General features: G+C 30.2%; 1 protein-coding gene across 2 annotated transcripts in view; it reads left to right on the top strand.

Annotated features, from left to right (window-relative positions):
• The window catches only part of LOC147067419 (apolipophorins-like), a 95,219-nt gene that overhangs the window by 75,960 nt on the left and 5,517 nt on the right, over positions 1-13,742 (top strand). For both annotated transcript variants that reach the window (XM_085953943.1, XM_085953942.1), the window contains exons 45-55: positions 1,110-1,384; positions 2,643-2,761; positions 3,110-3,235; positions 3,870-4,019; positions 4,636-4,783; positions 5,430-5,632; positions 5,755-5,862; positions 6,103-6,207; positions 7,590-7,813; positions 12,037-12,274; positions 12,975-13,125. In XM_085953943.1, the coding sequence (XP_085810069.1) occupies positions 1,110-1,384; positions 2,643-2,761; positions 3,110-3,235; positions 3,870-4,019; positions 4,636-4,783; positions 5,430-5,632; positions 5,755-5,862; positions 6,103-6,207; positions 7,590-7,813; positions 12,037-12,274; positions 12,975-13,125 (1,847 nt within the window). The remainder of the gene's footprint in view (positions 1-1,109; positions 1,385-2,642; positions 2,762-3,109; positions 3,236-3,869; positions 4,020-4,635; positions 4,784-5,429; positions 5,633-5,754; positions 5,863-6,102; positions 6,208-7,589; positions 7,814-12,036; positions 12,275-12,974; positions 13,126-13,742) is intronic.

The raw sequence follows: 13,742 nt of genomic DNA, 5'->3' as shown, positions 1-13,742 counted from the left end.
TATATGTCTTTCTTTACTTTTTACTCAATCTTCCTCTGTATCTTAAATGTGTAAATTTATTTTCAACCACAATATATTTGTTCGTACACACATTTTTGTACAAATGACATACTGTTACTATAAAAAAAAATAATGTGAGATTTTGTTAAATATAAAATAAACTAATTTCTACGAATATTGCAAATCAATTTATAATTTCACGGAAACATCCATACTATTCAGTGTGAATCGATTAACTCATTTAGTGCTAACACCGCGACTGACGCGGCTTGGAACAGTTGGCCATTCGATATAATTAACGTGTTATTTAAATGTGGTAATTAAATTGTAATTAAAAGTTCAGCAGTGATTGTGAATGATTTAATCCGTAAGTTGTGAAATTACAACATGACTTAAACTGAAACATTTTTAAATTGTACCAAGTCATATTAAACATATTATTCAATTAAATTTGTTACTGTCACTGCTGATGTTATGTGGTCCAAGTGTACAACGTTAATCTTTTCGCTTGTTATAATTGTTTACTTCCAGCAAACAGGCAGGATATAGCAATGCAGTGGATTATCTATAGCTTTATAGATAGCCCCGATTTTACATCCCCGGAATTCACTTTTTCCCACTATTTGCATGTAGTTTCTGCAGTCTCGTGTTGTTTTAATCTCCACATTTTTATTTCTCGCTATTTCTTGCATATGAAATATTTAGAAATTCTATTAAAATTAACAATTCACTTTTTTACACAATTTACTTGAACAATTCAATTCATGATGTCATTGAAATGAATTCCAGAGGCATGTGTGCATTCTATTTATAGACATCATGTCTGTAGTGCACAATACTGAGGTTTCATAAGGCGATTGCATAAGTAGTATGCTGTTTTGCATTGTTTTTTTTTTGTTTACGCCCGTTCAAATAATGTCTTTGGTTCAAGAGAAAAGAACAATCTTGAAAAGGCGAAAGAACACATTGACATAATATGCTCCAAACCAATTTCTACAATTTTTAATAGAAAATAAATTTGATTTATAAAAAAATTCAATATACAATTTTTGTTTCTTTAATAATGTAAAGTCAGGGTTTCACCTTATATTGTTTTTTTTTTTTTGCAGTGAACTGTCCATGACAATGTGGTTTGCTTTTACGGAAGCAATGTCAGATATTTCATCTAAGACGTGTGAAATGTATGACACCATTAATAAATTCTGGTTCAGCGACGACCCCGCTCAACGATCATCACCAGTTAGTGGTATTGACACTCTTGTAGAAATAGTATCCCAATTATTCGACCGCCTGGTGGATGTGACCGTTCGTTTTGTCTCAATCGTCGACACTTCTATTGAGAAATATGGTCCCTTTTGGAATCATATCTACACCTTCGTTGATGGTAAGTTTCTTTTGTACACCTTAAAAACTTTGGTTATATATAAATTGTACGTAAAATATTTCACAGTGGCACAGTTCGCCATGAGCTTTCTTATCGGAAAGAGATGACCATATACTATACGGTTTCCAATTTTATTAGATTCAATATGAACATTAATTCTATTTTCATAGCTGATTTTGGCAAAATTCATGAATTCAAGAATGAAAACCTAACCTAATTTAATCTAACAAATAATCCAGTATATCGGCTATTTTCAAAACTTGTTTGCTGCTGGCTTCCTGTAAAGTGTAAACCGACAAGAACCATGTTTTATTTAGACATGAATTTTATGTCAGTACTATGCGACCTAAAGAGTTTGAACGGTCTTTAATATACGGCCATATATTTCTGATACAACATTTCACAGTGCAGTGTGATACGGCGAGCTGCATACGTACAAGTTTCCGGACACGAAAAACTTTATTTCAAACATTCTAAATATATGAAAATGAAGCTGAAAAAATGTTAATAATGGTAATAATTAAATTCGATGTAAGTCATTTCGCATTGCAGATTAATTAGTAGTAAAATTTAGACTGTCATAGCTTGCATTTAACTCAATTTTGAATTCACTCGATCAGTCAATTCCATAAATATTAGTAATTGTTAATTCTAGGCGGAACGACATATTTTTTAGAAATAAAGAAACACTTTTTTACTGTATGGCTATAGTTTCATCTGTTTTTATTTCCACAGTATATAAATCCAATAATATTATATTAATATAAATTCCATAAACTATTAAAATCTGAAAATATTGCCAAGATAAATAAACCCTGAAACTTGATTTTGTTAGAAATGATTGATATTGCTTTTTAATCATTACGTACATTAACTTGTACTGAAATTAAAGCATTAACTTTATACCTGTGAAAGGATAGTCTGTGTTAATTGTTTTACATAAATAGTCAGCCAAATACTTATACAAAGCGTCATTATTTAAAATATTTATTCCACAATCACAGGTGTCACTCAAACGACGAACAAATAACGAAAATCAAAACAGCCTTTTTGTAGCCATTGAAACATAATTTTTCTATAGCTATCATTTAAAAATACACAAAAACGTTGTGGAATCTCCATCAAATGTTGCATAGAAACATTTCATAATATGTCTTCGTATAGTTATAGTTCGAACTCTGAGATAAAATTTAATAATATGTGGAGTACACAAATTATATGAAAGCAATGTCTTAAAAATAACTTATTTCTTTTATAGATGTACGTACGACCTATAACAATTTGATCCAAAAGCTGACAGATGATGTACCAAAGGTTTATAATGGAGTAAAGTCGGCTGTGAAGGACTCTTTCCTTGTCAGAGTGATTGAAGGACGTGTGAGTACCTTGGCAAACTTACAAGATTTTGCATTTTAGATATTTAGACATTATACATTGTCCCAACTTGGGTTAGTTCCAGCTCCAATTACAGTTCCGGATTATATTAGTGACCTATTATTTTTGTATCAATTGTAGGGCACTTTTTGAAACGAGTAATGGTAGTAAGTATCGTTTTGTTGTATTGATACTTGCAGGTATCAATGGGGCAAGGTATCAAACAATGGGGCTTTTAATCTGATATCTTCCTTTATTATAACATTATTGAAGATTCTTATAATATTTTTGTTCACTTGGTTATTTATACATTTACACAGTGGCGTATTTATGTGTCATATTTTTATACAGTTTAAGTTCTTCACAAACGAAAATCTAGAGAAGTACTTCAAACACATCGAAGATGCGTATAAAGAAATTCTGCCTGAAAGGGAATGGAATCATTTCAAGAGGACGGTCTTATATTTCAATGATTTGGTAAGTTTCAAATTTATCTAATTATGTAGGTAGTAAGTACATAAATATTTATTCATTTATTTACCTATACATTTTTTTTTTCAACCATGTCCGATCCTAATAGGATCATATGGGCCTCCACATAGTAGAGGTTTGTATTAACAGATTTTGTTTTTTACGAGAAATGGATGTCAGCTACTAAACTTGCTCAACCTATTCGGTCCATACCCTGACTCACACACATATTGAAAAACAATATTTGTGTACTTGCCAGACCCAGGATTCGAACCTGGGACCCATGGCGTTATAGTCCAACGCTTAAGCGGCACGGCCACATTTATACATATGTATCCGGGGTGTACATTTATACATATGTATACTTACATTATATTTATCAATATTGGTATGAAATTTGACAGAAGTATGTAGTACTATTGGGGCATTCTTGGAAAAATTTTTTCCTTTGTCTAATAATAATCTGATTCTTATTGATGCCCCACCCCAATATTAAAATATACAAAGCAGCATTTTATTCTAGCAATTATTTAGATTAATAATCTAAATAATTTATAGTCCCACATTCCCAGAAAAAGTATTGGAGCTGAGTTGTTAGTGTGCATTGAACAATTAATTATCACATGTTGTATTTTGACAGGACTCTCACCGAAATGAGACGGCTTTCGATGAAATCAAATACACAGACATCGTCTATGCAGCTAAGAAAGTTGTTGTAGCAGCGGCTAAGATAATTTTGACTGAATTTGGTCTTGATGTCAATTTTCATTTTGATGTCTTCACGAGAATCGTAAGTTTTGCTTTTTTTTATCATAATTTCATTATTTATGATACTTATATGCATCAAATTAAGACTCCAATTTAAAAAGAAAATCTTTCTGGGTCAAAATGAATAAAAATAATTATTCTTAATTATTGTTTTGTAGATTACCATGAATGTTTCTTTTACTCAGCTGTATTAAGTTATAGGAAATATTACAATGTTCAAATTGCAAATATTCTATTTGCTTGAAATGCGACCTTATTACCCACAAATTGAAAGGAATATGAAAAATATAGTTTATTTTATATAGGTACTGTTACCTTAAGAATATCCACTAAACAGGCAGAGAGCCACATGTCAGGATGTCTTGTTGTGAGGTGTATTAAGGAATTTTTACATATTTAGGATCTTGACAAATATATACCTATATCCATGTTTTATATCTCATGTAAAAAGCCAAATACGCGTAATATTTAATTTCTCCGAATCCGTGGTTTTAATTGTAAGTGTAAATAAACCTTCCGACATAAACCGTTCAATACGTACCTATGTATTTTGAGTTTTTTAATTTTTGATTATTGAATGTTGATAGTCATTGAATTTTAATTCAATGTACATTAAAAACGATAACTTATATTTTTAGATTTCTCGAAGTATATTGGCAGATAAGAAAATGCATAAGAAATCATCTACATTCATGAAACTGCAGAAGTCCAAAACCAACAATGTTATTTTTGAAGATGTTATACATAATATGGAAAGACAAAATCATATGATTCTACCTAACAAATGTAAGCAAAAAAATCAATACATAATATTCATATCATATAATACAATATCTGTCTGCTCAATGGACTCTATTTGAAAGAAAATCAATAATATGTATAGTTTCCACAAGCACATTTTGAACTCCATCTGAAAGTTTATAACAATGATCTCACGCTTAAGAGAGACTATTTTTTAAAGGCGTTGAAGGCAATCTCGTCCTATAAAGGCGGAGAATAAATATATAAAAAAGGCTGTTACTAAGGTTTATGATTTAATGCATGTTTCATACTGTAGATTTACTCGTAGCAAACAATGTACTTTTGTGCACTGATATTTATTTACCAGGGTAGTATTGAGATAGAAAAAACCATGCATCGCCCATATGCAAAACAATTTTTTTATTAATGGACCATCATTATTAACTAGCATATTATTTAGTTGAACAATCATAAAAAAAACGAATAACATATTTACCAAAATTCAAATAATGTATTTCAATGCTGGCGAGGCATATAATATAAATTTTTCTACTTATATTAATTTAACCGCAAACACTTTTTGGAATCGACCATAAATGTACAGTTACAACTCATTGTTATTTTTTAATTTTCAAAATTTTAATATGCATTAATAATATGATATATAATCTACATATTATTTTCTTTGCAGTGAGAGCTTTCATTGCTGGAGGGCATTTCTTCACTTTCGACGAAATTCACTACTATTTCCCAGGGAATTGCATGTACGTCCTCGCTCATGACGCTGTCGATGGAAACTTTACCATTGCCATGGAATTGGAGAAGGGAAAACCCAAATCTGTGCGTCTAGCCGACAAGAGTGGAAGTTGGGTTCAAGTTGATAGTCATGGAAAGGTATCAATGAAATAACTTTTCTTTGTCGGCTAAACAGTGAAAACTTTCAAATCTAATAAAACAAGATACATAAACAGAATAAACTGTCATCTTTATATTGTGTTGTGTGACATTATTTTCAGATACTTGAAGGAGAAGGTACACCTATGGTCCAAGTTTTCAAACGTGGAAATATGTTTGTCATTAAATCAAGCTATGGAGCATCCATTAAGTGTACATACGGCCTCGATGTAAGTCAAATCATCACCATGTTACAGAAATAATTCATTTGTAAATATTTTCTAAAGAGCTATCAATATACATACCTATGCCTAGGCATTTGTATAATATTGTGTATAGTTTTTACTGTGTCAGTCATATTATTGCATAAATCTTTAATTAAAAATGAGCATACATTTATTGCACGTAAAGCATTAGCAGATGATAATGTTTCAGATGTAAAACTGTAATGAGTATGGTATATTTTACAGATCTGCTATTTTAAAGTGTCCGGATACTATTATGGAAAACTTCGAGGTCTTCTCGGAGATGGTAACGATGAACAGAAGGATGACTACAGACTTCCTGATGGCAAGGTTAATAATCATCAAACATATTTTATGGTTACAAATAATAATTAGATAATTATTAATTGTTGATAAAAGTTACTAATGGAGAAGATGAATGAACTGATAACCGTCTCGCCGCTTTTAGTATTTTTTAATGTAATTATCTAATCTTTTCTTGTCATGTACTGCTGATTTGACGTCAGTTTTACGAGGATAGCTTTATTTTTTATTTAGTTAGATTATTGTAGTAAAAAATTGCATATCTTTTTTGGCAGTCAGCTTTTATATTTTAAATCAAAGTATTTAATTACCTGAACGTTATTTAAAACTAAAAATGTCGATTCAAATACCAATTATGAACCCTCTACTCTGTCTGAAGTGCTGCCATTCTTAAAATTTCAATTGTCTGTATTTCAAATCATTTTTTAATAAACAAAATGAATACATAGTGGAAATAAACTTGATATTTGAATAAATTTATGCACTGCGGATACAGTGTCTTCAGCATTCACACAAGTCTGTTTGAATTGCAGCATTACATCAGTTGATGCAGACACACAGAAAACAACACACCGGTTTCAGTCATTTGAATATTGTATTAATATATTACAACTGTCTCAGTTATCCGCCACCCCAAAAACCAGACAAGTGTCCAATTAGTGAAAGCGGCGGATTATAGTGCATACATACAAAATATAGTAAAAATTAAAACAGGTTTTTCGTATAACTAAGTTTATTAACTAAATATTACAGTAAATCACTTGACACAACCAGTTGTTCAGTGAGGCAGATATTCTTGAATGGCTTAGGATTCCTGGCTTTCCCTATGACCAAAAGCTTTAGTTTGTGTGTACCGGTTGCATTGTAGCACGGCATAAGTGATGCGGTCCTTGGGCACTTTCCTCCGTGGTACATTACTTTCTTCGTGATGAACGTACGTTTTACGAAGGAGAAGTTTCCAAAATAAACCCGTCTCATCTGCGTTGTATACTTGTATGCAGTGGACTACTGAATTTGACAATCGAACACCGGCGAATTATAAATCTTGATTTTGTACTTTCAACTACTAAAAATAACGGTGGATTACTGATAGTGTACTGTATTATAAGACATTTTTAATATTGTTAGTTTTTCGTTACTCGATACAATTTTCTTTTGTTAGATACAAAGAAACAACTTTCAATACTATATTTACATGGTTTCTGTTTACAAAATATGTATTCATTTGACTCCTGTCACTTGTTTTGCATCGAAAAATTAGTTACATGATGGATAAGTCCACTTATTTACATAAATGTATAACGCCCATAGTTATTATTATGACGTTGCATAATAGTATTCATGAATGATTCATTGTATTATAATATCTCCAGTTAATCATCAATAAGTTTTATCTGTATGTTTTTTAGATTGTTTCTTCAGAATACCAATTCGCAAATGCTTATGCTCTTTCTTCGGAATGCGCCACCATCATTGCTCCGGAACTTAGTACATACACGAGCGATAAAGACACCGACAACTCTGAAAATGAGGAGTCAGAAGATGAAGATTCCACAAATCTCTGCTCCGAACTATTCGGTCAAGATTCTGATTTCTCAGGATGCTATGCCTATGTACATCCTTATAATTATGGGTAAGTGCATTATTCCTGTTATTCATTTCATTTGCTTATCAATAAATTCTTTTTGACAATATTTTCAAAAGCAATATTTTAAAACTAGATATAGAAAATCAATCAAAGTCAGATGACAATATAATTCAAATAATACTATTTTTTGAACTTCCAAGAGGCGAGGGGTGGAGGTAGGCTGTTAAGATTTGACATAGATAGTGCACACTAAACTTTGTCTGTCAAACGTATTTGTTTTCATTGAACTAAGAATACAAATTGCAGATGGTGCTGGTTAGTTTTTAAAATGCAATTAAGCCCTTCCTAAACCAAACCATAATAGATAAGCTATGTTATGGCCGATCCGGCAAAAATAATGCACACTTTTTCAGACATACTTATTTTTCGTTGAATTAAAAATACAAATTACAGAGTTGGTTAGTTTTTGAAAATTCATCAAACCCTGCCTATTCCAAACCATAATCGATAAAAAATATTCTTCTATTTATAAAATATCAAAAATCATTTATGGTTTAATGGCATAATTTTTGATATTTTATAGATAAACGAATAGTTTTTGACTATTATCTACTATGGCTTGGATTAGGCAGGGTTTAATTGAATTTTAAAAACTTTGACTGATAAATTTTAGTGTGCGCTATTTATTTAGGATCGTAACAGCCTATCTCGACCCTTTGCCACTGTTGTATAGTCATTACTGATGTAGGTAAGAATAATAAATTTTCAAATACTAAACAAACTTATTAAGGTGAATACTCCGCTTACCAGAGGCACATAGTGGGAAATTACAAAGCTTGCAATTTGAGATATTTTTTGGATAATTCACATTTTACGTATGTATCTAAAGACATTAAAAAGAAAATTATTTTTTATTTAAATATAAACTTACAATAAATCGAAAAGAACATTATAAAATGTGAATACCTTAAGGGGGATCCTTATGCCAACAGAGAACCTAGCGGAAAAATACGAAGCTTGCAATTTGAGATTTTTTTTTTGATAATTTACAATTTAAACTGTATTAATTAATAAATATGTATCTGAAAACATTAAAAAGAATTTTATTTTAAGTCAAAGATAAATTTACAATAATTGTAAAAAAAAATTAATTTGTTACATTTATTTATGGCATAGGTTACGTTATTATTACATTATTTTTATGGTTATATTTATTATTAAAATTTCGTTTATTAAGTTTTCTATTTTTTACGGTTTAGATTTATGACTAATTCATAGTTTTAATATTTTTTATATTTATGTATTTTAAAAAACATCGATTTTTTATAAAAAATATAAATGTTATATCAAATCGAGTTTAAATATTGGGACCATACCTAAATAAGATTTCATATAAATAAAAAGGATTTCAAGTTATACACATTTATATTTTTTATAAAAATCGCATTATATATAATTTTATTTCTGGCCATGTATGTTATCATTATAAATTAGTTTATTAAGTTTTCTCTAACATATTGAAAATATTTTTGGCTAATTCCATAGTCTTAATTTTTATTTGTATTAATTTAAAAAAAATATAAAACGAAAATAAATGTGTCACTTGAAATCCTTTTTATTTATATCAAGTGTCAATAATTATTATGACCATACTGAAATTAAAGTATTATGTAATACTAGCAGAGCCAGCTGGCGGTCGCCAGTCTGTCTCGCTAGGTCTTGCAGACGGCTTGGCGGTGTTGGATATTAATATAATTGTGAAATATGCATAAACAGCGCCACAGTTTTTCCTTCGGGATGAATTTTCATTCACCTCAGACAGTTTGACATTTCGCTGATTTGTCAGTTTTACGATTTGCAAGTCGCAACTGCCAATATAAATTTGGGGTCATATGCATAGTCTATTCTGGTGTCTGGCCTTCACAATATCGTCTGACACCACTTCAGACTGATAGGCCTAGCAGAACAGCTGGCAATCGGCGATTGCTACCACTGAAATTTTAAAAGAATATACCTAATATGTTTAAATATTGCACTTTCTCATTCATAGTTATTTGTTTTCGTTGAACTAACGTTGTTGGTTAGTTTTTTATAATTTATTAAACCCTGCCTAAACCAAATAATAGTAGTTAAACATATTATTCTATCTATCAAATATCCAAAATGATGTATGATTTAATGGCATAATTTTAAATATTTTATTGACAGATGCGTATTATGTCTTGGTTTTCCCAGGGCGTAATTGAATTTTAAAAACTAACCAACACCACCTGTAAATTATAGTCTTAGTTCAATATAAACAAATACGTATAACTGACAAAGTTTAGTTTGTACTATCCACCCTACCTCCACCCATCGTCACTGCAGGATAGTCTTATTTTTCATACATTTAGACTATTGCGTTATAATACGTTTTATTTATTCAATGGAGGAAGATACCATTAGATTGAAAAAATGTAAAAACTATTTCTCATAATAAGTCTTTTAGGATACTCGCAATTACCACTCTAAAGGGGTGTGTCCATATGCTTTGCTTAGGAGCAAAAATGGTATTTTATTTAAAAATTCGTAAGTATGTACTTAATATAATAATGAATAAATTCCATCATGCTAAATTTATTATTTAACAAATTACCTGGGTGGGGAAATAAAAAAAATATTATTTTTATCATGTAAAAAAATGGAAAAGGTATCAGGTACTTACTTATTGTACTTAATTGTGTCGTAAAAAGGTCATAATTGATTATATTTGACTATAAGTATATTATATTTTACTTTGAAGTGATCAACGATAAAATAGCAAACCACATGTATAATGTCATTATTAAAAGAAACATTATTGCAATTTAATTTTTATTGAGTATTAATAGTTACTTATGATATAAAAGAAGAAGAAAGGTTATGGTAATTTTATATATAATTATTATAAAATATATAAACATCATTAACGTCATATCAATTTCATTTACCTACCTAAATGTAAAAGTAATACAATTATAACTGAATCAGGATAGTATGTGATACTTACTACAATATTGAGAAGAACGTAATATTATGTATAATATAATGTAGTTTCTTATATTACTCGTAAGTCTGAAATTATTTAATTTATTGATAGCAGTATTAAAATTATCTTCATCTTACAATAATAAATGTCTTGATTATTTCGAGTGCTTAAAGTCAGACAACGTTATCTACATAAAAGTGTTTTTTTTTTTTTTTTGAGATAACGTTATTTTACATTTACGGCTACATGATAGTCAAACAACGTTATGTCAATCTCTTCTAATTTCTTATTAAATCGTCAGTAAAGTTTAACGCTAACTACATAAGTTACCCTTGTTTTCATATTTTTTAAAAACTATCCCTATAAATTTTAACATCATCATATGCAAGATAAATGTACAATACACAATAAATTATAAAATATTAACATTAGGTTTTAAATAAACATTTCCCTTGTTAAGTTACAAGAATCTAAAATAACGATTTTTGGCTCTCCTGTAAAGTTGCACTTTTGTCACTAAGCCCTCGATTTATGGGTGCTAATAGAAATGTCACATTTTTTCGATTATTCCTGCAAATTCTAAATTTGAATTCTGAAACATCAAAATGAACTTGTTTATAGGCGGTTCACAAAATAAAACCATTGCAAATCAATCATCTATTTCAGTTTGATAGATAAGTGGCAGTGAAGTGGTTTTAGATTATATTTTCGTAGTAATTAGTGAGGAAATATGCATTTATTTCTTGTTAAATCTCATAGTACACCAATGTGGCGATTTCAGATTTGAATAGTTTTGTGGAATAATCATTCTGATTTGTGAAATATCGATTATATAGAAAGTATTAAGTGACATTATAATTAATTTGAGGTAGATTGACAGCATGACGCGAAAATGTATGGTAACGGACATAAAACGCGATTTGAAAATGATTTTATCTGTGATTAAGTCGAGTTTTATCAGATTGTGCCGGATTCAAATGGAAGTAGATTCGGGAGTCTAAAAAATGAATTGAAATAGTTTAAAAATCAACAAAATGGTATTTAAATAAAAAAGATTGGTACATTTTCCAAAATCTCTTAGGATAATAATATATAGGAGATTATGTTATTCGAAATTACACTCTAACATGATAATTTTTACATATTTAATTTGTGTGTAAGCTTTTTATATTAAACTCGGTAGGTATGTATACAAGAAATAAAATAAGATCCCAAAGTATTGTAGTCGACATACTAAAAGAGTGATATTATCATATTTCAGCTCCGCATGTCGTCAGGTTGTTGCCGCAGCATTGTCAGAAGATGAAAAGTCAGCTGCCTGCCTGATGGCCAAGACTTATGCCCTCGCCGCTAATGCGCATAAGTGCAAAGTGACCATACCCGACACTTGTATTTTGTGCGAAGCCGACGGGGACACTTATAATGCAAATGATGCCTCAGTCACTGTTAATACGCCCAAAAATAAGGCAGATATTGTAGTAGTCGTTGAAATGACAACGGTATGTTTAATGTGACACGTTTCATATTTGAAACGATAATCATTTTAATAAACCCAAAACATGAATCAACAAACAAATTATATTTAATTATTGATTATCAAAGTTATCATACTTTTAAAGAATGTACCTATTGAATGATAACATCCACTTGATTTACGATATTCATCAGGAGCATCAATGTATGATATGATGTACATGAACCAAAGACTACTATTAAAAAAAATCTTTATTATGTTGTTGATGTTGATACATATTCAAAATCTCATGTCGATCTGCTGCATTAGGTATCTGTGCAATAATCATAATATGTAATAACACGTGCATGCATTTACTTGCACCAATAGTGTGTATTTTAAACTATCGTGATAATAACTGTTTACACATAAAAGTACTGACCGTCTTGCCAATCTAATTCTCTCAATTCAAGAGTAAGCGAGACGCAATGTTATCACTGGCTGGTTCGCCATTATCGTTCTACTGTCACGTGAAAATTCAGAAGTTTCCGAACTTGTTTGATTCATGCATGCAATCTTGTAACTTGCATGATAATACATGATTACACATGCATTTTCTTGTTATGGCCGTGATAATACGTACTGTCAGGGTATTAGTACAGTTACTATAATTAGATTACAGTTTCATTCATTATTACATTTTGAAAATTGTTACACTTGATAATACATATATTGGAAACTTTCAGTCCAATAAAGAGACATTTGAAAATGTGGTGATGCCGGTTATGGAAGGTCTCTTGGGAGAGTTAAAAACAAGAGAGATGGACGATGTGAATGTACATCTGGTCGGTATCAAGCAAGATATACCCTATCCAATCTTCTACGATATTGAGAAACGTAAGCATACACCTTCTTTACATTGACAACACTAATGTTTCTCTTCATAAATTTGTAATAGAAGCATCACATTATGTCGGCTACAGATGTCACTGCACACTTCAGACTGTGTATGATAATATTGCACGTCTTTGCATTGAATGACATGAAAATGTTTAAATTTTTGTACTATATACATACGTGTACTATGATTGTGTGTAGATCGTGTGCAAGTTTAAGGCAGTCACATATTTTTCATTGCATTTTTTTAATTCATTTTTTTTTGGTTCAAGAGTGTACTCTTGAACAATGTACACTATTCATGTATACTTGTGCCGTGTGGAGGTTACATTCGTTGGTGTTTTGTAAGAAAGGCGAATTTACCAAAATGCTATTTTACAGGAGGAGGATTTTTAACTTTTGACATTTATGTATTAATTACCTGCAGATAATTCTAAATGTCTTAACAAGTTTATACTAAAGCTTAGAAAGAATACTGTCCTTATAATAGGCATTATTATATAATATTTTAAAAGGCCTAATATGTCACATTAGCTTTTTATTCGCAATACTAAGTGGATATTCACCCTTACGATTATCGTTTTAAAGTACTTTTCTGTGGAGCGCCGTTTTTACAC

The sequence above is a fragment of the Rhyacophila brunnea genome, unplaced genomic scaffold (assembly GCF_057557595.1).
Source record: "Rhyacophila brunnea isolate RB1 unplaced genomic scaffold, BYU_Rbru_1.0 scaffold_4, whole genome shotgun sequence".
In the NCBI taxonomy this organism is placed as follows: Eukaryota; Metazoa; Arthropoda; class Insecta; order Trichoptera; family Rhyacophilidae; genus Rhyacophila; species Rhyacophila brunnea.
The sequence above is the reverse complement of the archived record's forward strand: the minus strand, read 5'-3'. Positions and strand labels throughout refer to the sequence as shown.